Source organism: Balaenoptera musculus, chromosome 11 (genome assembly GCF_009873245.2).
Source record: "Balaenoptera musculus isolate JJ_BM4_2016_0621 chromosome 11, mBalMus1.pri.v3, whole genome shotgun sequence".
NCBI lineage: Eukaryota > Metazoa > Chordata > Mammalia > Artiodactyla > Balaenopteridae > Balaenoptera > Balaenoptera musculus.
Window position 1 is genome coordinate 98,115,949 of NC_045795.1, and position 24,573 is coordinate 98,140,521.

The following is a 24,573-nucleotide window of genomic DNA, read 5'->3' on the forward strand; positions in this document are numbered from 1 at the left end:
CCTCCTGAGTGCAGGTCCCTGGAATCTACGTTTAACAAGCTCCCCAGTGGTTCTCATGCACTGCAAAGTTGGGGGACGGTGGACGGGTCAGGGCACCCATCAGAAGAATATTTGTAATTGGGACTGTCCTGGGACTGCCAGGGCACGCGCTTGCTGTCCTGCTGGCAGGTGGCACTTCCCAGCCAGGTTGGTGGCGGGGTGGGGCGGGGGGAGGGAGGCTGGCCACATCCCACGGTATATATTTTACATGTTTTTGCCTCGGAGAGAACTGCGGCAGGAATAAAGGCAGGAATTTCAGAAGTTGGTGTCTGTCATGCTGTGAGGCAGTGTGTGTGAGAAGGGTCTACCATACTTCGAATGAGAAGAAAAAAAGAACTTGATATATATATTCTGGAGGCAAATGTGTCACTTTCAAATGGACTCTTTCCAACCTGGACACAATTTTTATTTCTCTCTGGTGAGTCATTGTAGAAGTTGCCTTTTTCTCGCTGCCTCTTATGAACAAAGGACACATTTCAGGGAGAGGCTGAAACCTCCCAGGGACAGGACTGGGAAATTTACCCTTCACCAAGTCCAGTTAGAGGATCCAGTGAGGCCATCAGAGAGCCTCACCCAGTCCTGTGCTGTGGAGGAGCCACAGAGACTCCTGACAACCGAGGGGATGGTCGTGCTCCCCTTAATAATCAGCCATCCTTTTTAGCTCAGATCTTGCCCTCTCTTGTCTTGTTTTCAGACTGTCTGGCTGCCATCCTGCTGGTTTTAATGAGAAAACATTCCCAAGTACCTTCTGACATTCATTCATGCATCCATCAGTTGTGTAGCATAGTAATTAGAGCACGGGTTCTGGGAGCCATCCTCCAGTGGCTTTCCATCTCACTCAAAGTCAGAGCTAAAGTCCCTCCCACATCTGCAAGGCCCTCTGTGATCTAATCCCTGTCACCTCTCTAACTTCATCTCCCTCTCACTCAGCCCTAGCCATACTAACTTCCTTGCTGTTTATTGAACACATCAAGGATGTATCCACCCCAGGACCTTTGCACAGGCTGTTTCCTCCTCCTGTGATGCTCTTTACCCCAGATCTCTGCAAGACTCATTCCCTCACTTCCTTTAGGTCTCTGCTTAGAAGTCACCACATTACCCTGACCATCCTAAATAAAATAGCACTCACCCCAAATGTCACTAACCCCCTGTTTTCCTCAGAGCATTTATCAACACCTCACATAGTATTTATTTACTTGTTTTTTGTTTTTTGTTTTTTAATGATCTGTCTCTCCCCATCAGAATGATAGCTCCTTGTGGATGGGAACTCTGACTTGGTTACTGCTGTTTTCCCAACATCTGGAATATGTCAAGTGCATTTTAAGCCCTTAATAAGTAATGATCAGTTGATTGAATGAATGAATGCCTGGCTCTCTTCCTTGCTAGCTGTGTGACCTGGAGCTCCTTAGCATCTCTGAGCCTCAGTTTCCAAGTCTATAAAATGAGCAAGGTTATGGGGGTTTGCATTGTAAGTGAGACAGTGCATAAGAGCTTAGCATGGAGACCAGCACACTCAAAGTCCTCAGTAAATGATGACTGACCTTAGACTATCCTTACTTAGACCAACAAAGTAAGACAGAATGTGCTAAAGAAAATGAAAGAGATTTGCAGAAGGGCTGTTGTGTTGAGAGGCGACAGCAGTTCCGCCCAGATGGCTGGAATCAAGAAAGGCTTCTCAGCGGGGATGGCATTTGAGCCGGGCCTCTGGGTTGGACAGGCTCTCAGCGGGTCATACTCAGTTTGCGAAGTGATAGTACAGGAAGAAGGAGCAGTGTGAGCGAAGAGGCAAAAGGGAGAGTGGTCAGGCATGCCTCCTGAACCTCAGGGACTGCAAAACACGGGGAGGGTGGGGGAAGCAGAATAAGGAGGTGGAAGCATTTTTTTTTTTGTCCCTGGAAGAAGAGAAACCAGCGAGTGCAACAATAGAACTAAGACAAAGTCTGATCTTCAGTCTCCTTTTTAGGGTAGAGGGCTTTGCAGTCAGTAAAGCAATCCCTGGGCATCATTTTGTTGGCTCCCCACAATTCCTTCTCCAGGGAGGCAGGATTTATTAGGTGTTTGTATTTCTACTCTGGAGGTCACCTGCAAATAACCGTGAATGGAGTATCACATCCCTAAGATACCTATTGGTTATGGTGGAATTTCTGGGCACGGTGGTATCCTTCTGTCTTGTAGACTAGGAAGAAATTCAAAGCACAGGTGTAAGGGGAAACCAAGAAGGAAGGTGTGAGGCAGAAAGACTAAATGGTTAACTTAAGAAAACAGGAGGACCAGCATTTTTCATTCATTCATTCATTCATTCAATGAACACTGAGCACTTACATGCACAAGACAGTATATTCAGGCCAAGGGCCCAGTGGCCAAGACTTCAGACACTTTGTATGTGTTTAATTTTCTACCTGACGGAAAAAGAAGTTTCTGTAACTTAAGGGAAGTTGGGGAGGCAGCACAGGTTTCATCTCAAATGTCAACTCCAATTGATTTATTATGGCTACCCAGAGAGGGTTTCTGAGACAACAGTGTGGACTCGGCAGAAAGGAATCTGGTGATTGATTAGTAATGTCTGCCATGGGTCTAAGTGGGAGAATAGTAGGTCAAATACCACTCATTTGCAGGAACGAGATGTGTATACACCTATAATATGCTGACCTGAGGGTCTGCAACAGAAGAAAATAATTTCTTGAGTCTGCACAGTTGGTGAGGGTGATGTGGCTGATAACTCACCGTGGAGAGCTGTGGGCATTCAGGACAACAAAGGGGGAGGAATTGGTGCCCCAGGATGGTAACTCAGAAAGGTAGGTCCCCTCAAAGGGGTGGTGTCCCCAGACTTTTACAGTTGTCTCATCCACCTCTCAGTGGACACTGATGCTTAATGCATCTTCCCCAAGCATTAAACTTTGTTCTCATAGAAGCATTCTTTTTGCACTCATATTTCACCTTCCTGTGTCATACGTAATTTGCTAATTGGTATACAGTAAATGCAATCAGAACACACAAATTTGGAAACAGAGCTAACTCTTAGTTTTTGTACAACACAGTGGTTGGGAACAGAAGGTGTAAAACTAGATGTGTTGGGTCACTGTGTTTACTTGGGGGTGGAGGGTGGCGAATTTTGGTTAATCCAGTGAATCAGTTAAGTGGAGGTTAGTGAAGAGAGCTTCTCCTGTAAACAAATAGTTGTCTTTAAAAAAAAGGGATTCACTCTTCATATTCTGTTTTGTAACCATTATTTTCCCCTTAAGCAAAGAGTAGAGGCATCTTTTTATGTCATCAAATACTCTCTCACAACAGTATTATAGATGGCTACCTGGGATTCAGTGATAGGGATCTACCATTAAATTGATCCCTTTTTGTTGGACCTTTATGTAGTCTCCAGTTTGGGACTGTTACAGGGAACGTTGCCTTTCAGCTCCTCCAGTGGGTAGTGGAGAGCTGTGTACAGTGAGGGTGGTGAGGAGCAGAGATGGACAGGAAAAGGGAATGGGAGACGGGAATGTAAAATGGTGCAGCCTCTGTGGAAAACAGTATGGCAGTTGCTCAAAAAACTAAACATAGACTCACCATATGACCAGCAACTCCACTTCTGGGTATTTGTCTGAAAGGACTGAAAGCAGTGTCTTGAAGACATACTTGTACACCTGTGTTCATAGCAACATTATTCACGATGGCAAAAGGGTGAAAGCAACCCAGTGTCCAGTGACAGATGAATGGATAAACAAAGTGTGGTCTATACATACAGTGGAATACTATTCAGCCTTAAAAAGGAGGGAAATTCTGACACATGACATAACATGGATGAACCTTGAGGACATTATGTGAAGTGAAATAAGCCAGTCACAAAGGACAAATACTGCATAAGATTTTACTTATCTGAGGTTCCTAGAACAGTCAAGTTCCTAGAGACAGAAAGTAGAAGGGTGGTTGCCAGAGGCTGGGGAGGGGGGGTGGGGAGATGTCATTTAATGGGGACAGAGTTTCAGTTTTGCAAGATGAAAAGAGTTCTGGAGATTGGTTGTGGAACAGTATGAATATACTTGACACTACTGAACTTTACACTTAAAAATGGTTAAGATGGTAAATTCTATGTTATGTATATTTTACCACAATTTAGAAAAAGTTTTTTTAAAGGAAACATGTGAGTAGATGTAGACATTAAGTATCCACAGCTGCTAAGATTATCCAAAAATGAGGCAAGCAGACATTGTGTACCACCTAAAGAAGCACCTGAGTCTGATCCAGTCTCTGGAACCAGCTGCCAGTTTGCAGAGGGACAGAGGAGCCATTAAACTGGACCCTGGGTGTGCATTTGGCAACGTCAGACTGGGAGGTGCTGCAAACTCCCAGGCTCTTCCAGTGAACACGTCAAAGGAAATGAAAAGGATGGATGAGGAACCCATAAATTAAAAGAGACCTAAGAGACAGATCAGATTTTTCAGATGGGCCAGAATGTAGTGTCCAGAGATGCACATTTGGGTAATAAAATAATTTAAACCAAAAAAAGACATAGGAAGTGATTCCTTAAAAGTCAGGATAGTGGTTACCGTGCGGGCTGTGAGTGGGATGGGACATGTGCACTGGGCTTCCAGGGTTGGGGGCAAAGTGCTGTTTCTTTTCTGTGTGGTGTTTGCCTTATGATAATCCACTAATTCATATGCTAGATGTGTGGTTTTCTGTGTTTATGTTTTATTTTACAACAACAACCACCAAAAAAAAAACCCAAAAAACCCTTTTTAAAAGGAAGGGAGGACAGGGGCTTCCCTGGTGGCGCAGTGGTTAAGAATCTGCCTGCCAATGCAGGGGACACGGGTTCAAGCCCCGGTCTGGGAAGATCCCACATGCCGCGGAGCAACTAAGCCCGTGCGCCACAACTACTGAGCCTGTACTCTAGAGCCCGCGAGCCACAACTACTGAGCCCGCGTGCCACAACACTGAAGCCCACATACCTAGAGCCCGTGCTCCGCAACATGAGAAGCCACCGCAATGAGAAGCCCGCGCACCGCAACGAAGAGTAGCCCCCGCTCACTGCAGCTAGAGAAAGCCCGCGTGCAGCAACGAAGACCCAACGCAGCCAAAAATAAATGTTTTTTAAAAGAAAAAAAAAAAAAAGGGAAAGGAGGAGATTTTGGATACAGACAGAGAGAAGAGTCACTGATCTGGATAAAACCCAGGTTCTGCCTCCTGTCAGCTCCGTGACCTGTGGGGAGTTACTTAACCTCACAGTGCCCTCATCTGGAAAAGAAGTTATAATAGTACTTAGCTCCTAGCACTGTGCTGCCCTTTTTTTTTTTTTTTTTTTTTAACTGTGCTGCCCTTTTAATAAGACAATGCATGCAATCCCTAGCACCATGTCTGGCCCAGAGTAAGTGCTGTGAATGTGAGTGGTTGTGCTCCTGGAAATAAGAAGCCCCAAATGCCATTCTCATCTCCACTCCGACCTGCTGTGTCATCCTGGTAAAGTCGCTTCTCTGCGGTTGGATGCCTCCTTTCCCTGATAATCCCCTGTCGTGTGTAAGATTGTAGGTTGCTTGCTGGGACCTGTGGAGCTCAAGGCTGAGCCTGCCCAAGCTTGCGTTTCCTCCAACAAAGCCTCGGTCATCCCAGGAAGCAGCGGGCGAGGAGAGGTGTGGAATTGTCAACGCTTCCCATGTCACCAGCAGGTGAAAATGCACCCCCAGACACAGGACCGAGACAGTAAATTGCTTTCTGTCGTCCTCTGCAGGGAGAATCATGCTGTTTTTACCCTAGTAGGCTTGGGCTGTCTCCCATAAGCATCGGTTGCCCTCTACTGCCTTTATCAGGCTGGGTGAACATGAAGAACAGCCGAGTGGAGGACAATGACAACAACCTCGGGGGAGGGTTACCTGCCCATCAGAGCCGCTTTGGACAGAATCCTGCTTCCCCGGTAGCGTGAAAGGGACGGCCAGTCCTTGATTGCTTAACTGAGCTAATGGGGGAAATCAAGTCACACGGAGAGCCTGGAGTCGCCACTCCCTGAAGTATCTGGACAAAGGAATATGTTTGCAAGAAAATTTAATTTTACGTCTAACAGTTCAGTCCATGTACTGGCAGCTACTAGACACCTCCACTCACCCTACCCTGGATTCCCAGGAAGATTCCCTCTAAAGATCCCTTTCAACTGGCAAATCCTTTCATGTTAGGAAACCCCTCCCACCCCCACTCCATCTCGAATGCTGTAAGGAGCTGCCTGGTTTCTTATTTATTTATTTACTTATTTATTAATTATTGTGGTAAAATATACATAGCATAAAATTTACTATTTTCACCATTTTTAAAGTGTCCAGTTCAGTGGCATTAGGTGCATTCACATTGCTGTACAACTGTCACCACCATCCATCTCTAGAAATTTTTTCATCTTGCTTGCAACTGAAACTCTGTACCCATTAAACATTGACTCCCCATTCCCCCACCTCCAGCCCCTGGCAACCACCATTCTACTTTCTGTCTCTATGAATTTGACTCTTCTACGTATGAATAGAATCATAGTGTTTGTCTTTTTGTGACTGGCTATGTCACTTAGCATAATGTCCTCAAAGTTCATCCATGTCGTAGCAGGTGTCAGAATTCCATTCCTTTTTCAGGCTGAATAATATTCCATTGTATGGATACCCATATTTTGTTTATCCATTTATCCATTGATGGATACTTGCATCAGTTCCACCCTTTGGCTATTGTGAATAATGCTGCTATGAACATGGGTATATAAGTTTTTCCTTAAAATTGTTCATCAATCCCTTATTCCAGTTATTGGGTAGTTGTTGTGATTCTATGGGGTATGAATAGGTACTCACAGTTTGCTAACACGTCTCTTTAACGCTTACACCCTGGGCTTAGGAACTGGAGAAATAGCAAAGTAGCAGGAGGCAGGGGCCAGGTTGGGGTGAGGGACAAAGGAACCAGAGCATGGGGTACATTCCCATCTGGAATTTCCCTGGATTGGGAAGTTTCTCTTGACAGCCATTTATGAAAACTGTGATTATTTTCCTTTTCATGGTGTCCGTGATTGTTTTCATAAGAAGCCAAGTGGTTTACGTGTGATTACAAATCCCAGGTGTCGTGTGGAATTTTAACTAAAATACCAAAATCTAAGGCTCTTTGCCTGTCACTTATCTCTTTGTTCAACTTCCTCCGAGTTCACGGCACTATTTAAATTGCTTATAACCTGTGGAGGTTCTAGTGAGGTCTAGAAAACAAGGAGAGGGAAAAATTGGTGGAGAACAGCAGGATTGAAGCAGATGCACATTTAGGAAAAAGACAGCAGGCTGGCAGAAAGCAACGGTGGTCCAAGTTGCCGACTGCTCAAGTGCGGTGTGGCAGGCGACTTACATGCGTGTCAAGGCTGAGCAAGTGGTCCCCTATATCCAGGGCGGTTTCTAGGCACTGGGGAGCATCCACCCTCCACCCTGAAACAACCCTCTCTCCTTCTCCCAGTCAAGGTGCCTCGCCTTCCACCCTTTGAGCAGTAATAGTTGTTCAAATGCATCAGAAAGAATTTTCCCTTTTCGGAGCTACTTTCTTAAAATGCAGATGCTCCATAAAGAGCAAACTGAATTTTCAAGCAATAAGGACTTTCTGGGTTCACCTAGATTGGTGGTTATCAAACTGTGCTCTGAGGGGCTTCTGGGGAGTTTGGGGCAAAGAGAAAGGGAGAAGCTGTGGCAGATGGGGCTGCGGGTCCACTGCTTCTTCACTCCAACCAGAGCGGTCAGCTTTTATCTGTTTGACAAATTTTTACGAGAACCAGTAGTTGCACTCCCAAGGAAGGGGGTGTGGGGGGAGTTTGACAGCCTCTGATCTAGCGCAAACCCCTTGTTTGACAGAGGAGATGCAGAGAAGTTGAGAGAAGGGTTCAAAGTCTCACAGCAAATTCATTCAACAGATACTCACCGAGCATCTGCTTTGGGCCAAATACACAGTAGACAAAGGTGTGCGCACACATCCCGTGCCATGAAGAGCGGGCTCTTCCGTCCAGGGTGACTCCGCAGCAGCCTTCCCCACCCACGGCGTGCGACCCTCACGCCCCACAGCAGTGACACGGTCTCTCCCGGACACGCCAGAGGGAACAGACATGCCTTCTCTTTAGTGTGTTGTCGTTCCCCTCCCCCCGTACTGTTTCGTGTGCTATGTGTACCTACTGTGTGCCAAGCTGTGCCAGCATGGGAGGCTCCAGGCTGATCCAGACACGGCTCTGCTTCCGAGTAACTTCCCGCTTAAAGAGATAAAAGCTCTACTTAAATGACCACATTACGGAGTCAGCACTAAACGTCCTAAGGAGGCACTGATACCTTTGCAGCCTTGGTGTTTGGCTGGGGGAGAGAAGAGACCTATGTAGCCAGGGGAGGTGGCGTTGGAGCTGGGCCTGTCTTGTCTTCCCAGCTTTTAGGTTCGGAATTCGGATGTCAGAGTCAGGCAGCCCAGCAGGGCCATATAATAGTGTGGGCTTGGGCAAGGGATGGCGACAGAGTCTCAGCTGAAAAAATGTGGGTGATAATAATAGTTCCTCCCTCAGGGGGATGCTGTGAGGATTAAATGAGATGATGCATGTCCAACTCAGCCTCAGTAAACGTGGCTCTTATTTCTAGGCTTTAGAGATAAGGTGATGGTGGGAGAGAAGCACTGCAGACAAAGGCACCAGCCAGGCACAGAGCAGAGAGGGGGGAGCGAGCAGTGTTGAACAGGATGCTCCATCCACTTGTGCTGAGAGCAGAGGAAAGGGAGTGCGTGGGAGATGGCTGGGCAAAGTGGATCCAGGCAACAGAGGGGCCCCTCGCATCCCAAACTGAGCACCTGGGCCTCCTGAAGTCACTTGTTAGCTCTAATAGTTGTCTTGGAGAGTCCTTAGGATTTTCTATGTGCAAGATTGTGTTATCTGCAAATAGAGACAGTTTTACATCTTCCTTCAAGTTTAAATGCCTTTATTTTGTCCCCATGCCTTGTTTCTGCATTGCTTTTAACTCCTTTTGTTTTTGACTAGGTGAGAACCAGGTGTGGCTATAGAGTCAGGCATCCCTAGCAGGAAGAACAGCATTTGCAAAGGTATAGGGGATGAAAGAGCCAGGCCTATTCAGGGAAAGTGGAGTGTCAAAAGATGAGGCTACCCAGTAAGTTGGGTCCAGATGAAAAAGGTTCTTGTATGGTAGGGTCAAAGGTTTTAACATATAACCAGTCACTGCCTGGCCCTCTGCCTCAGTTTCCAGAGTAGGATCTGTTTCTGAATGTTTGTCTCTTGGGCTTTTGTTGTGCTTATTGCAGGAATGAATAAAGAAGAGAAGGCACGGGGACAGCTAAGTGGATTTATGGTGCCCTTCAACAGGTCAGAGAGGTTGAGAGTGGGTAAGAATAGAGCAGAGCCAATGCAAGCTCAAGTTTTTTGCTGGGGGGAAGGGAGATTTGAGGGCAAGCAGCTGACACAGGAAGTGGCACTATGGCATGACAGATGGGAGAAGAGGTTCCTTAGAATTTTTTTATTTTTTGCCTCTTTGAGAGTCTTCAGTAAAGGTTTAAGTTATTTTCCATCTTTCTTTTTTTTTTTTCCTGGATGTTGGACTTGAGTTTCTTCTGAATGTAATACCATGGTTGGACTGGACACAAGGCAGCCCAGTTTTATTTGGGTTACACGTGAATGATACCTAGGGGGCTTACCCTATGTATCCTGTTACATCCTGACAGCAGTGGCAAGTCACTGAAAGAGTTTCAAATAGGAGGAAGAAGTGGTTGAACTAGTGGTTTTAGGAAGATTATCTGGCTTTAGTGTGTAGGATGGGCTGAAGGGGCCAAGACCAGGATCGGGATGGCCAATCCTGGCCATCCCGATAGGGTGTTATCAAAGTCTACACCACAGAAGGTAGTACTAATGGTCATTACCTCCACCCTTCAGTAATCTGTGGTGCAAAATCTTAAAGCAGTGAGGGGGCAGCAGCTGGGAGGGAAAGTCCCTTTACCCTGGGGTAAGTAAGATCTTAATCATATCCTAAGGCCCTGGATTGTCTTTGTGTAAATACACACCCAGAAAGAAATTTATTTGAGCAGCACAGGACTTTGGTCTGCCCCTTGAGACTTGCCTTTGTCTTCTGAAGGGTTTGGAGAAGTCTAGAGAGAAACACTTTTTTTTTTGGTCTCTTGACTCACACACACCCTCCAGGAACTCTCCCACTGGGAGTGAATAGAGTCTGTGCTTACATTTGCCGAAGGAAACAGCCCGAAGTAAGGTTTGCTGTCAGTCACTCGGGAGGTGACGGCTGTGGACTGGCCAGTTAATCAGGAAGACAGAAAGTTCCTGGATGGACTCGGACCCAGCCCAGCATTCCCTAAAGCACTTTGGAACGAGGGGGAGAAGTGGGCGCCTTAGTCATGTTTGCATCTCCAGCAGCTTGGCCTTGCGTAACACCTGGTACCGCGTTATTGCTTAATTAATAGTTCCTGAATATATTAATGAATTAGCATCACATGAAACCCTGAAAACGGTCATGTTGAGCCAGGACTCTTATGTGCTAAAGGCAGGATTCCTCCATTTACTCATTCATCATTTACTGAGCTCCTCCTACCACTCTGCTTTGGGTTAGGACAATGGTTCGAAATCTTGGCTGCACCGGGAGAGTTTTTGAAAATCCTAAGACCCAGACCGCACTCCAGACCAATTAAATCAGAATCGTGTCCAAGGGTGGGACCTAGGCATTAGTACTTTTTTAAAGCTCCCCGTGTGAGTCCAACGTGTAGCCAAGGTTGAAAACCATTGGGCTAAGTGCTGAATTATAAGTGAATATCATATTGCCTCTGCCCTTGTAAGGATCAGTCTAATGAAGGAGACCTGATTTCATTCATTCATTCATTTATTCCTTCAGTAGAAGACAGAGATTTAAATGCCTTGATAGAGATATGGAAACAATACTGTGGGATCCCAGAGGAAGGAATGCTTAGAGGTGGCTAAATGATATGGGAAAGCTTCAAAGAGGAAGCAACTTTTAAGATGGGTTTTGTACAATAAATAGAAGTTCATCAATAACTCCCTTCCTCCCTCTCTGTGTCCCTCCCTCCCTCCATCCTTCCCTCCCTTTGTTCCCACCTTCCTCCCTTCCTTTCTCTTTTCTTCCTATCTTCTTTATCAACCTTTCCACACACACCCCCTCCCTTTTCATCCTTCTCACCTACTTTGTTCCAGGCAGGCTCTGAAGTAGGCCCAGAAGGAGACAATAGTAAACAATGATGTGGTCCCAACTCTCAAGGCACATTCTCTTCCAGGAGGAGGGAGTAACATGTACAGAGCCCAAAGGCTGAAAGAACCTGAGCGTTTGGGGATAGTGAACTCATTTTTACTGGAGTTGAGTGGGTCAGACACAAAGGAAATGTCATGCCAGCGGCCTGAAGAGTTTGCACGTTTCCTTAGAGGCATTTAGGAGCAAAACAATTGTATGATGAGATTTAAAACAGTATTTACTGCTTTTTAGGTGGTACTTTATGACTCTAAATGGTACTCAGATGTGGCCTTAATTAACACTGACTCACATGGGCTTGCAGTCCTTCTGATTACATCCAGGAGAGTCTCCATTTGGTGCTGGTAGGTCTTTAACACCTGTCTTACACCTGCTCATCTTTTTTTTTTTTTTTTTAACGAAGCAGAGCCTTCCTCGAAATGTCTGGCCAGAATTCAGTCACACTGTTTTTTTGTCACTCTATTTATTATTATGGAAAGTTTCTATAGATGACAAAAAACAGATGACTAGTTTTTCATATATAGTAAAATGAATTTAAGCTAAAAAAAAAAAGGTGGATCCATTAGAAAATATACAAAGGAAATGATGGTATAAGAGACACATAGATCCAGTGAAGATTATGATGGGGGTAGGTAAATAACTGAAGGAGAGAGCAAATTCATCAGTTTTTCTTTTTATGGTTCATGCTTTCGGTGTCAGATCTAAGAACTCCTTGCCTTGGCCTGGACCCTGAAGATGTTCTCTAATGTGCTTTTCTAAAGGTTTTATGGTTTTATGTTTTACCTTTATGTCTGTGAACCATTTTGAGTGCATTTTTTAAATGAAGTATGAGATTTCAGTTTTTTCCTATGGATGTCCAATTGCTCCAGCACCGTTTGTTGAAAATACCCTTTCCTCAGTTAAATTGATTTTGCATCTTTGTCAAAAATCTCTTGGGCATATTTGTGTGAGTCTTTCTTGGTTCTCTATTCTGTTCCATTATTCTCCACTGATACCACAGTCTTGATTACTGTAGCTATATAATAAGTCTTGAAATCACATAGACTGATTTCTTCCATTTTATTTTTCTTGTTTAAGATTATTTTACCTATTTCTAGTTCCTTTGCCTTTCCATATAGATTTTAGAATAGTCTTGTCCTTCTCTGTAAGACATCTTGCTGAGATCTGGATAGAAATTGCATTAGGAGACTCGGCGTGGCGGGGGAGGCGGCAGCAGCATGGCGGCCGGGCACGAGCCGCCCAGCCCTCCTCTTCCCGGCTGTCGTCGCCGCCGCCGGAGTCGCTGGGACCCTTTAGTCTGCATGTGTTAGTTGTAAGCCCGCTGCCTCCCCGTCACTCCTCCGGTCTACCCTCCCTCCTTCCTTTCACCGCCACTGCCAGCCCGAGTGTCGGGCCGGTGGGTAACTCCCACTCCCACCCCACCCCACCCCACCCCACCGCACCCCACCCCACCCCACCCACAAGCCCGCGGGCCGGGACCATGGAGGACGTGAAGCTGGAGTTCCCCTCGCTCCCACAGTGCAAAGAAGACGCCGAGGTTTAGGGTATGTTCCTCCAGAGAGAAAATGCATTTGCTTCTCCCAGGAACCCATGGACACTATTTACCCAGGACCACTTGACATTAAATTTTCACTTGGCCTCACAAAGATAATTGCATTCTAATGCCAAACCTGAGTGAAGACCAGATTGGTTAGGAAGACCCCACCCCACTACTACCACCACCACCACCTACTCAGAACCAAAGCTAGGAAAGGCAAGAGTACTCATTTATATGGGGGTGAACTGAGGCCCCACTCCCTCCACTTTATCTTTCACTGAGGGTGTTGCCCTTTGGGGGGTCCCAGCTTTTTGGTCATGATCTGACTTTGAGCAGGTCCTAAGCTTTGTCTCATGTGCCGTGCCATTTAAAATTAAGGCCATCATGAGGATGTGGAACAACTAGAACTCCCATATATTCCTGGTGGGAGTGTAAATTGCTCTTCTAAAACTTTTGACAGTGTCTAGTAAAGCCAAATATAGGCCTACTCTGTGATTTAGTTATTCCATTGCCAGTTATATATCCAAGAGCAATGAATGCATATGTCCACCAAAGAGCATAGAAAAGAGTTTTCATTGCCCCTTTATTCATAATTGCCAAAACCTGGAAGCTATTTAAATCTCCACCAAAAGGAGATGAGTAAATTGTGGAATATTTATACAATAGTGTACTGCACAGCAGTGAAAAGGAACAAACTACTGACATACACAACAACATGGATGGATCTCACGGACATTGGGCTGAGTGAGATAAACCAGACATAAAATAGTACTGCTGTATGATTCCATTTACATGAAGTTCCAGAACAGACAAAACTAAAATCTGTAGTGATGGAAGTCAGTGGTCACCTCTGAAAACAGGAGATATTGACTGAGAAGAAGAATGAGGGAACTTTCTGGGATGATGGAAATCTTCATCTGAGTGGTGATCATATGGGAGTGGACCTACCCTATGAGACGAGAGATGCAGGAAATTTTGCCTGGATTATTTTTAGGCCCATATTCTTCTGCCATGAAAAGCAAGCTACCTATACTACAGAAACATGGAATAACTCATATAATATGTATAAGACAAAATATTGAAGCAAACTTTATTAAACCCAACTTTCAACAATTATTCAGATATTTAGTCTTGGATTTTGCAGATAATCCAGTTGAAAATATAATACGTTTTTTCCCCATGACTGAAGAATTTATTGATGGGAGCTTACAAAGTGGAGGAAAAGTTCTTGTCCATGGGAATGCAGGGATCTCCAGGAGAGATGCATTTGCTTACATTCAAGAAAGAAGATTTTGTATTAATCCTAATGCTGGATTTGTCCATCAGCTTCAGGAATATGAAGCCATCTACCTAGCGAAATTAACAATACAGATGATGTCACCACTTCAGCCAGAAAGGTCGTTATCTGTTCATTCTGGCACCACAGGCAGTTTGAAGAGTACACATGAAGAAGAAGATGATTTTGGAAACATGCAAGTGGCGACTGTGCAGAATGGCTGATTCAAGAGCAACAGTATAGAGGATGTGAATTTCTATTTGGGAAGGAGAAAATACTACAGACAGTAATAATGTAAAATGGTAAAAACACAAGTAGTTTCTTTTCAATTATATGTTGCTTCCAGACATGTTTCTCTGCAACTTGTTGAGCAACATTTTAAGATGTCGGACTTCTGCAATAGAAAAAAAAAAAAGAAATTGCATTAAATCTGTACATCAATTTGAGGAGAACTGACTTATTTGCTATGCTTACTTATTTACTATGAATCTTCTAAGCTGTGGACATGTGTATCTCTCCATTTGTTTAGATCTTTTATTTCTTTCATTAGCGTTTTGTAGTTTTCAGCATAAAACTCCTGTACAGGTTCTTCATATGAGAATGTATTGACTTTCCTTTATTCCTTAAGGATATTTTCATTGAGTGTAAGATTCTGGGTTGACAGTTCTTTTCTTTCAGCATCTGAGAAGCATTGTGTCACTTCCTGCCCATCTCCGTATTTTCTGAGGAGAAATCTGCTGTCATTCTTATTATGGTAAGATGTTTTTTCACTGGCAGCTTTCAAGATTTCTTTCTTTGTCTTTAATTTTCAGAGGTTTAATTATTATGTGTTTTGGTGTGGGTGTTTTTTTTGGGGGGGGTGGGAGGTTATCCTGTTTGAGGTTCATTTACCTTCTTGATTCTGTAGGTTTATGTCTCTTGTCAAATTTAGGAAGTTTTCAGCCATTATGTCTTCAAGTATCTTTTCATCCCCACCCTATTTTTCATCAACTTCCAAGACTATGATTACAGGAATGTTAGCTCTTTTGTTACTGTCCCGCAGGTCCCTGGGACTATGGGTTTTTTGTTTTGTTTTTGTTTTTGGTTTTTGGTTTTTTTCAGTCTCTTTTTCTTCTGATGTTCAGATTTGGTAATTTCTATTGTTCTGTCTTCTAGTTCATTGATTCTTTCCTCAGCTTCCTCCATCCTGATGTTGAACCCTTCCATTGAGGGTTTGTTTTTTTTTCAGTTATTAGATTTTTCAGTTCAAAAATTTCCATGTGGTTCTTCTTTTTATCTTCTGTTTCTTTGCTGGGACTTGTTACTTTTTCATTTGTTTCAAACATGTTCCTATTTGGACATTGAGTATTTTTATGTTGATTACTTTAAAATATTTGTCAGAACGTCTCTGTCATCTCGGCATCTGAACGTCTCTGTCATCACTGGCTCATTACTTCCAGGTGGGAATAGAAGTCCAGGTTCCCCACTTGGCTTCTGTGACAGTTGAAGGGGGAGGGGGTCTTCATTACTGTTAAGTGGGGTGGGCGGGGAGGAGTTCTGGCTCCCCACCAGGCCCCCAGGGATAACTCCCTGGCTGGGAGGGGTTGATGTGCCTCCACTTGCACTGTGGAGGTGGATGCAGGGCTTGTCTCCACCTGATGGGGATGAAGGTCCCTACTAGGGATTGTAGGGACACCACCCCAGTGGGGGGGGGTCACCTTGTCATAGCCTGACAAGGGTAGAAATCTTGGCTCCCCACTCAGCCTTTGCTGGCGAGGATGGGAACAGGGCTCCAGTGTTTTCTGTGGTGTTTGGCTGCAGTAGAGCAGTTACTGTCTAGAAGTTTTCTATTTTCCTGGCCTGCACCTTTCTTGTGTTTTTGTCTAGACACAGCAGGCTTTTATTGTGGCTTTTTTTTTGGTCTGTGCCCTTTGGTGTTTTGAGTTGCCAACTGTTTTAGCTCAAAGTCTCAGATATATTTGGCCAAATGAAAACCCATGGGACTCATTGCTGTGTCATTCTTTGGGTCTTGGATTCCAAAGAAGTCCAAAGAATAACTAGTGTGCCTTTGCCTGTCCATTTTTCAGAGTCATCGTATGTTTATTTTAAATGTGATGTCCAGGGTTTTCTAATTGTACTTAGCGGAAGAAAAGGGGGAAGTACCTGTACCCCGTCTTCCCTGAAGCAGATGTCTTTGTATGTTGTAAAAGCTTCCCAGGATCTTGGTATGTTTTAAAAGCTCTCCAGGCCAAGGTTGAGAACCACTGGTATAGGCTGTAAGCTCCATGAGGACAGGGATTGTGTTTATCCTTCACCTGTCATAACATTTGTACCTGATCCCTTGATACGCAGACTTTTTGGACAGACGGATGGATGGATGGATGGAAGGAAGGGAGAATGGGTGGGTAGATAGATGGATGGATGGATGAGTGAATGAATGAATGGCAGAATGGAACCAGCAGCCAGACTGTTTCACACACACACCTGTACCCCAGTACATACTTGTCACTGACAAGTCTGGCCCTCGAACCAGTGGGAGGGCTTGACCAGCTGGTGGCGCTGAAGAGCCCTGGTGTGGGGTTGGGGTGGCCCCTGCACAGCAAGGCACCCGGTCACCTGATTGAAGGAGAAAGAGACATTAAAGAAAGTCCTGATCACCTGGGAGCTCTCGCTTGTAAACACCACGTCTGCCTCTCCTTTCTCTTCTGCTAGCTCTTTTATTTACTTCAGTATCGTAAATTTTTTTTCTTAAGAAGAGGACAGTCTGGATAACTTTGATCTTTGAAAAGCCTTTCTCACAGCTTAACCTCCAGGGATTTGGAACAGAAAGAAAACATTTTTCATGTCCTGAAATGATACGTGTGCGTGTGCTGGGCCTGGTACCATGTTTGCCGCGTCCTTGACTCATGTCAGCATGGATGTTCATATTTCCAGTTCCATGAAATCATTATTTAAAGCATTTATTCACTTTCCTCTCTTTCTCACTGTAGTGAAAAGGAGGGTTAGTGAGGGTGGGGAGTGGGGTGTCTGCAGCTCATTCAAATGTCTTAGCAGGTGGGTATCACTTGGGCCTTTAAATGAAACTTGCTCTTCAGTCACCCTTGGAGCTTAGTGCAGGGCAACCAATAAACTGTAGAAGTCTCTGTTTGCACATCTCTAAAATGGGGGCAAGACTGATTCCTTTCTTATGAGGTTACCAGCACTGTGAGGATTACCTGAGGAAAACCTCCCAGCCCAGTGCAGGTATGTAGAAAGTCTTTGAAATATTACTTTTCTGTTTCTCCATTGCTTTTCTAGGCCAGAGGATAACGGATAATGGAGCTGGACTTTATATACTTCTTTTCTTGGCCATTTAGTGATGATTAACCTTCAGCTTCCCTTTCCTGTACCTAATTAAAAAAATCCCAGCCTGTCACACCAGGGGTAGGGGATGGAAGGGGCAGACAAACAATCAAGCAAGTCCAACCTTCCAAAACTCTTAAACCAAATTATACAAGGAGAGAAAACCATAGAGGTACACCAAGAAAGGGATGATGTAGCTAAACCATTTCCGTATTTCCACATCTGATGATTAACTACGAAGTTATGTGTAGCATTCCACTCTGCTTCCTTTATAAGAAACCATGAGATACATTTTGTCTAAAACTTAGTACCAGCTAAAGTTGTCCTTCTGCTAAGCAACTAGTTTGCTTTCATTTAAATGACACTAGAATCTTGTAATTGATCCCGTTTTCCTCTTTGCTGTGGCTCCTGGGAAACTCAGAGTCAAAACTGTGGCCCAACTGTGGTGGTTCTTTAGGACCCACCTTTAGTTTCATCCTTCTTTGTCTAACAAGTCTTTATTTCCTTAAAAAAAAAAAATCCTGTGGTAGGTATTTTGGGGTGCAACACTAGTGCACCAAAATAGATTTTTAAAACAGACAGACAGATCTGGAGACCCAGGCAGCTTCTTTCCTGGACCACTGAATTTCTTTTTAAACAACTTTATTGAGGTATAATTTACATGCCATGAAGTTCACCCATTCTAAGTGAATCGTACAATTCAATTATTTTTAGCAAATGTACAGAGTTATACAGTCATCATCAGAATCCAATTTTAGAACGTTGTCAACACTTCCAAAGACTCCTTCTGTTCCCATCCCTAGTCAACCACTAATAAAAAACCCTAGGCAACCACTAATCCACTTTTTATCTCTATGGATTTGCCTATTCTGGACATTTCATATAAATGGAATCCTACAATATGTGACCTTTTGTGTCTGGATTCTTTCATTTAGCATGATGTTTTGGCAGTTCATCTGTATTATAGCATGGATTAGTACTTTGTTCCTTTTATTGACAAATAATATATGGATATATCATATTTTGATTATCCACTCACCAGTTGATAGACATTTGGGTTGTTTTCACTTTTTGGCTGTTATGAATAGAGCTAGAAATATTCACACACAAACACATGGACATATATCTTCAGTTCTCCTGGGCATATGTCTAGATATGGAATCGCAGAACCATCTGGTAACCATGTTTAACTGTTAAGGAACCGCCAGACTTTCCACAGTGGCTGTTCCATTTTACATTCCCAGCAATAGTATCTGAGGCTTCTAGTTTCTCTACATCCTCATCAGTATTTGTTACTGTCTGTCTTTTAAAATTATCGTCATCCTGGTGGGTGTGCTGTGGTATCTCATCGTGGTTTCGATTTGCATTTCCCTAATGACTAACGATGTTGAACATCTTTTCATGCGCTTGTGAGCCATTTCTATATCTTCTTTGGTGAAATATCTATTCAAATCCTTTTCCCATTTTTACATTGGGTTATTTGTCTTCTTCTTATCGAGTTATAAGAGTTCTTTATATACTCTGGATATGTCAGATATATGATCATCAAATATATTATATACAAACATTTTCTCCCATTCTGTAGCTTTGCAGTTTCTTAGGGAATTTTTTTAGTTGTGATGAAGTCCAGTTTAGCAATTTTTTTCCTTTATTGGTTGTGCCTTTGGTGTTGTGTCTAAGAAATCTTTGGCTAACTCAAGGTCATAAAGATTTTCTTTTCTTCTAAAATTTTTAAGAGGTTTGGCTCTTACATTTAGGACATTGGTCTGTATTGGGTTAATCTTTGTGTATGGTGTGAGGGAAAGGTCTAAGTTCATCTTTGTGCACGGAGATATCAGCTATTCTAGCACGTGCATTATTGCATTTGTCTGCTGCCTTCTGTCACCTCCTCTCCTTCTGCCTGGAGGTGAGCAACACTGCCCCCCAGCGGCAGCCTCAGCCCTCACTTCCCTGTCACTTCAGTTCACGAGACCAACAGACTATCTTGACTGCACAACTCTGATTCCAGTTTTCTGGAAGAAGAATTGGACTGATTGGCCCATTTGGGATCAGAAGACAACCTTTGGTCCAGTCACGTGTGCCTAGGCGTCGAGTTTACATGATGTGACTTTGGCTGCCAGGGCCCATCCCTATGTGGGTGGGGGTTCTCAGAGAGGAGGCTTGGTGTGAGCTGGGCAAATACCCCAAAGGTGTCTCTCCAGGGTCATTATCTCATATTCAGCACCCTGGATCCCCTGTGAACTAGATTCACACTTCCAGTTCAGGCTCACAGGTCAGATCCCCCAAATGTGTTTTTGCTTGACCTGTGTTTAAGTGTCCAAGAAAACAAATGAAACAACTGACTAATTGACAACGTTTAAAAACTAAAAGATTTCATGCGAAAATCCAGTTTTTAGGCTTCATTTTAAAATTAGGCAGATCTGGGCCTGCTGCAGTTGGTGGCATCTGAGTGGCAGCTGTCCTCTTTAGACAAAGGATATCCTCTCCTGGTTGCCCCAGTCCCCATCACTCTGTCGTGCTCCACACACAGTCCTCTGTTCTTACTAACTTTTCCTGCCTGACTCTGTAGACATTTGAATATGTACCTCCACCCACCCCTGAAAAATCTTCAGGGCCACTGCCTGCCCACAAGGTCATCTGCCTCTTGTGTCTTACCCAGAAGCAAACTGCGGGCCCAGCATTGCCCTAGATTCCGAGTCAGCCACATTCCCGCAGCACTGGGCTCCTAACGGAATTTTGCTATTTGCATTCAGCTCTCTGCACCACTGCCAGTGGCATTGATAAACCTGGGTGTTTTATGGAAATGATATCCGGGACAGACTCGATGAGAATATGCAGTCCTTGGGGCCCCCTCGTGCATGGCATCTCTTTCTTAGAATTAGAGCAAAGAATTTAATGTTCTGGCTTACTTGACCACAATAACCGTCCAATGCAAATGGGGCAGAGGGCAGAGCAGTTTGGAATGGGGAGTGATGGGTGAGGCAGTTTAGAATGTATCAAGAAGGGAATCCCAAACTCTCACTTTTTACTAAAGAAAATAAAAGATGTTCTAAGGATGTGGAAGACATTAAAAAAAATTTTTTCCAGTGGAATAAATCTATTTTATTTTGTTTTCTAAAAGGAGTGCAGTTAGTTCTTATTCTCCCTATTATAAAACTATGATGTCTTCGTTGTTGAAATCTTGGCAAATACCAAAGATGATAAACATCATTTACTACCCCGAGGAAACCACTGTTAACATAACATAGCAGAGACTCACTGTCTCTCTAAGCCTGTTAATAGAGTTGACATCATTGTACAAACAATGTCTGTTGTAAATTTAATTTCATCATAAGCATTTTCCCATATCATTACTGGTGCCCCATAAATGTGATTATCGATGACTGTAGCTATCCCATAATATGTGTAGTTCCCAAATGTTAGATTATTTCCTTTTATTTCCTACCATGAATAATGTTGCAGTAAGCATTTTTGTGCATAGATCTTTATTCATGTTTTGGATTAACATGAAAGGAATTTCCAGAGGTTTCCGAGAAAACGTAAGAAAGTTTGCTGGAAGGTATTAATACTCATCAATAGGACAAATCTTATCTCAAATTTTTGTTGGTTTAAAGATCCCTGTGAAAAATATGCCCACACCTTCTGCATTTAGGTCCTACTTCCTGTGTCTTCTGCTGTGCTTTATCCGTGTGTGTCTTTTTTTCAGAGCTCATCCAGTAAACTTCTTTTGAGCATCTATCGTGTGCCAGCACAGGAGAATGGCAGCGAGGAAAAGGTGTGGCCCCTACCGTCAAGGAGGGCGTGTCCCCTTTATGGCCCTGGGTGTTGACCTTCAGAAACAGTGGGCACACTCCATGTCCTAGAGGTACCCCCTTGTAGTTGGAGAGAACCAAGTAAAGAAAGAATGATAAGATAGCTGATGTAAAGGGGAGTGTTAGAACTGTTGTGGAACACAGGAAGAGGAGCAGCTAAGAGCTTCAAGGCAAGAGGGTGCTCCAGGCAGGGGAAACAGCACAGGCAAAGGCATAGAGGGTAAAAGTGAATCCTTATACCTAGGCCCCAACCTGCGTCTCCAGACTCCTCATTCTGTGCTCCAGTCACTTCCAGCAATTCCCTCCCAGCTCCTCGAACTCAGCTCTGTACATTTATTCTTTCTTTTACTCATCCTTAAATTCCTCTTTCCTCCCTGCAAACTTCTACTCATCCTTCAAAGCCCAGTCACACATCACCCATTCTGTGATGTCCTTGACATTCCCACTGTACCTTGGGAGAGGTTGTTCCTCCCTCCCCTGTCCTGCCACCTGCTTTGATCTTACCTCAGTTATCACACTTGTCCCAGTTGCATTGTAGAATTTTTAATTTAATTTTTCTGATGCTGTTTGTTTATCTTTTGCCTTTATTCTCATCCTAATTGACAAATTCCTTGAAGTCAGGGGCAGTGTATCAGTTAGGATTCGGTTTGGGTGTGCGTGATAGAAAAGCCGAGCTAATCCAGATGTGGTTCTGGCTGGTATGGCAGCTCCATGATCATCAGGGACCTCAACTCCTTCCAAATTACTGCTTCACCTTCCTCATTTTGAGCCTCTTCCTCATGGTCCCAAGATGGCTGCTTAAGCTTTATTCATCCTGTCAACATTCCAGCCAGCTGGAAGAATGAAGAGCCAAAGAAAAGAACGCATCCTCCCTTTAGGGTTGCTTTCTGGAAGTTGCAAACTACATTTCCATTTCCATTTCATTGGAACTTAGTCACATGGTCATACCCAGCCACAATGGAGCCTGGGAAATGTAGTCTTTATTCCAGGCAGCCATGTTTTCAGTTAAATAACAGAAGTCTATTTCTAAATAGAAGAGAACTGATACTGGGAAACTATTAGCAGTTTCTGCCATAGTGAAAAACAGGGAGAGGTCAAGGATGATTCTTCTGAGCTCAACGGGGCTGGCTGTGGGGTCGGTGTGTCACTCACCGAGAAATGGAAGAAAACACAACAGCCGCTTTTAAATGAGCACTTCTTTTTTTATTTATTTATTTATTTATTTATTTATTTATTTATTTATTTATTTATGGCTGTGTTGGGTCTTCGTTTCTGTGCGAGGGCTTTCTCTAGTTGCGGCAAGTGGGGGCCACTCTTCATCGCGGTGCGCGGGCCTCTCACTATCGCGGCCTCTCCTGTTGTGGAGCACAGGCTCCAGACGCGCAGGCTCAGTAGCTGTGGCTCACGGGCCTAGTTGCTGCGCGGCATGTGGGATCTTCCCAGACCAGGGCTCGAACCCGGGTCCCCTGCATTGGCAGGCAGATTCTCAACCACTGCGCCACCAGGGAAGCCCCTAAATGAGCACTTCTTATATGGCAGGCTCTGTACTAGGTGTTTATCCCCATTTTAGAGGTGAGGAGTACTGAAGCTTCTTGAAGTGAAATATCTTGCCCAGCTAATCAGGGCAGAAGCAGGATGAGGGCAGAGGTTTGCTGATTTACAAAGCCTGGCTTCTTAACTGCTGCACTATTCTACTACCCAAATGAGCTCCAAGCCTTCCGTGGACAAGCATTGCTGAAATGAGAAGGAAAGTGGAGAGGGTGAGGCCACCGGGAGCCTCATTTCCTGGTAGTATCTCTCCAAATCCTCCAGTTCCTCTTGCCTTCCCTTCCTGGCTGTCAACAGAAATTCCTGCCCATCAACCCCTTTTATCTAAAACCAACAGTTGCCACTGAGAAAGCAGGAGTATTTCTAATTTGGAGCCAGAGCCACCTCTTCTTGGATACCTCCCGTGATGGGGCGCTTAGTATCTCTCGAGGCAATTCATTGCACTGTTAGATAACATCTATTTTTAGAAACTCCTTCCTTACTTTGAGCTGAAAGCTGTTTTCTTTGGCATATTCTTCAGTTAGATCAGTGATTCTCCACTACGGATCATTTTGCTTCCCAGTGGATATCTGGAAATGTCTAGAGATATTTTTGGTTGTCATGTCTGGGAATGGGGGGAGGGTGCTACTGGCATCTACTGAGTAGAAGCCAGGGATGCTGCTAAACATCCAACCATGCACAGGACACCCCTTCACAACAAAGAATTATCCAGCTCAAAATGTCAGTAGAACGAAGGTTGAAAAATTCTGAGTTAGACCTAGTTTTGAATCTTGGCTTCACCAACCACTTCTAGCTGTGTGACCTTGAGTAAGTTGCTTCACCCCTCTGAGCCTGAGCTCACCGTTTCCTCCTCTGTACCTTGGGATCATCAGAAGACCTCGCTATGGGCTTCAGATAACCGATATCTGAAAAGCCCAGAGCTTGACTTACCATCTTAGCTGCCACAGGCGTTGCTCCCAGGCTGTGGATGGACTGTTGGCTACCTTTGTTTATTTGCTGGCACGTGGACCAGATTGGATTAGACTTGTAATCACTCTAGTAAAAATTCCACTGCAGCAAATTTTTTTTTTTTTGAATAAGCATGGTCTTTCCCCTCGCCCCCCGCCCCCGGCTGCACCGGGTCTTAGTTGCGGCATGCAGGATCTTCGTTGCAGCATGTGCGATCTTTAGTTGCGGCGCGTGCAGTCTCTTAGTTGCGGCATGCGGGATCTAGTTCCCTAACCAGGGCTCGAACCCGGGCCACCTGTATTGGGAGCTCGGAGTCTTAACCACTGGACCACCAGGGAAGTTCCCTGGTTTTGGAATGGAGCCACTGCCTTAACTCAAAAATGATGGCTTGCTTGTGTACGTGAGCCTCTTAGAGAGAAAGGATCCATTTCTGCTTGTCACCAAGTTGTCATCACGGGGGGTTAGCAGAGCTCTCCCACCCCATTGTCTCAACTGAGGCTCCCAACAGCCCTGGGAGGGAGGTGATACTATTTTCCCTACTTTACAGGTGAGGAAATTGGACATCTGGCTGTTTTCCCAGGCTCCACACAACCCATCGAGCGGCAGAGCCGGCTGAGAACTCTCTCTTCCAGGACCCGCTCCTTGAGGGACATGGTACTATAAAGACCCCTTGGTGCCCTGGTTCTTTCTTCTCAAAATGCCCTGTCCCAAGTTCCTCCTTAGGTTCAGTTCTCTCTCCCTGGGGCACATCCTCTCTGTAGGCTCGACCTTGACCCCAGAGAGGACACCTCAGAGCCCCATGGGCTCTGGGCAGCCCGAGGGGAGTGTGGCATCCTATGCAGCATGGGGTGAAATGAGAATCTG

General features: G+C 44.5%; 3 protein-coding genes across 8 annotated transcripts in view; all 3 read left to right on the forward strand.

Moving 5' to 3' along the window:
* Positions 1-24,573, forward strand: part of HRH1 (histamine receptor H1) — an 83,747-nt gene that overhangs the window by 51,441 nt on the left and 7,733 nt on the right. Inside the window, exon 1 of one of the 3 annotated variants that reach the window (XM_036867774.1) lies at positions 14,791-14,834. The exons of the other annotated variants lie outside the window; for them this stretch is intronic. The gene's annotated coding sequence lies outside the window, so the exon portion shown is untranslated. Of the gene's footprint in view, positions 1-14,790; positions 14,835-24,573 lie in introns of those variants that run through there. 3 annotated transcript variants of the gene reach the window in all.
* Positions 1-24,573, forward strand: part of ATG7 (autophagy related 7) — a 334,957-nt gene that overhangs the window by 51,386 nt on the left and 258,998 nt on the right. The window lies entirely within an intron of this gene.
* Positions 12,542-14,422, forward strand: LOC118903090 (serine/threonine/tyrosine-interacting protein-like). 2 transcript variants are annotated; one of them, XM_036867780.1, is made up of 3 exons: positions 12,542-12,694; positions 12,725-12,804; positions 13,741-14,422. In XM_036867780.1, exons 2-3 carry the CDS (start codon positions 12,748-12,750, stop codon positions 14,302-14,304), a joined length of 621 nt encoding a protein of 206 aa, XP_036723675.1. In that variant the 5' UTR covers positions 12,542-12,694; positions 12,725-12,747; the 3' UTR covers positions 14,305-14,422. The 2 variants fall into 2 exon arrangements, with proteins under 2 accessions (XP_036723675.1, XP_036723674.1); XM_036867779.1 differs by having other exon boundaries at positions 12,542-12,804.

Bases quoted from the DNA above. Each gene is read 5' to 3' on its own strand.
- LOC118903090 (XM_036867779.1), top strand. From the start codon at position 12,748: ATGGAGGACGTGAAGCTGGAGTTCCCCTCGCTCCCACAGTGCAAAGAA. The intron at 12,805-13,740 runs GTTTAGGGTATG...GTGATCATATGG, and splicing joins AGTGCAAAGAAGACGCCGAG to GAGTGGACCTACCCTATGAG.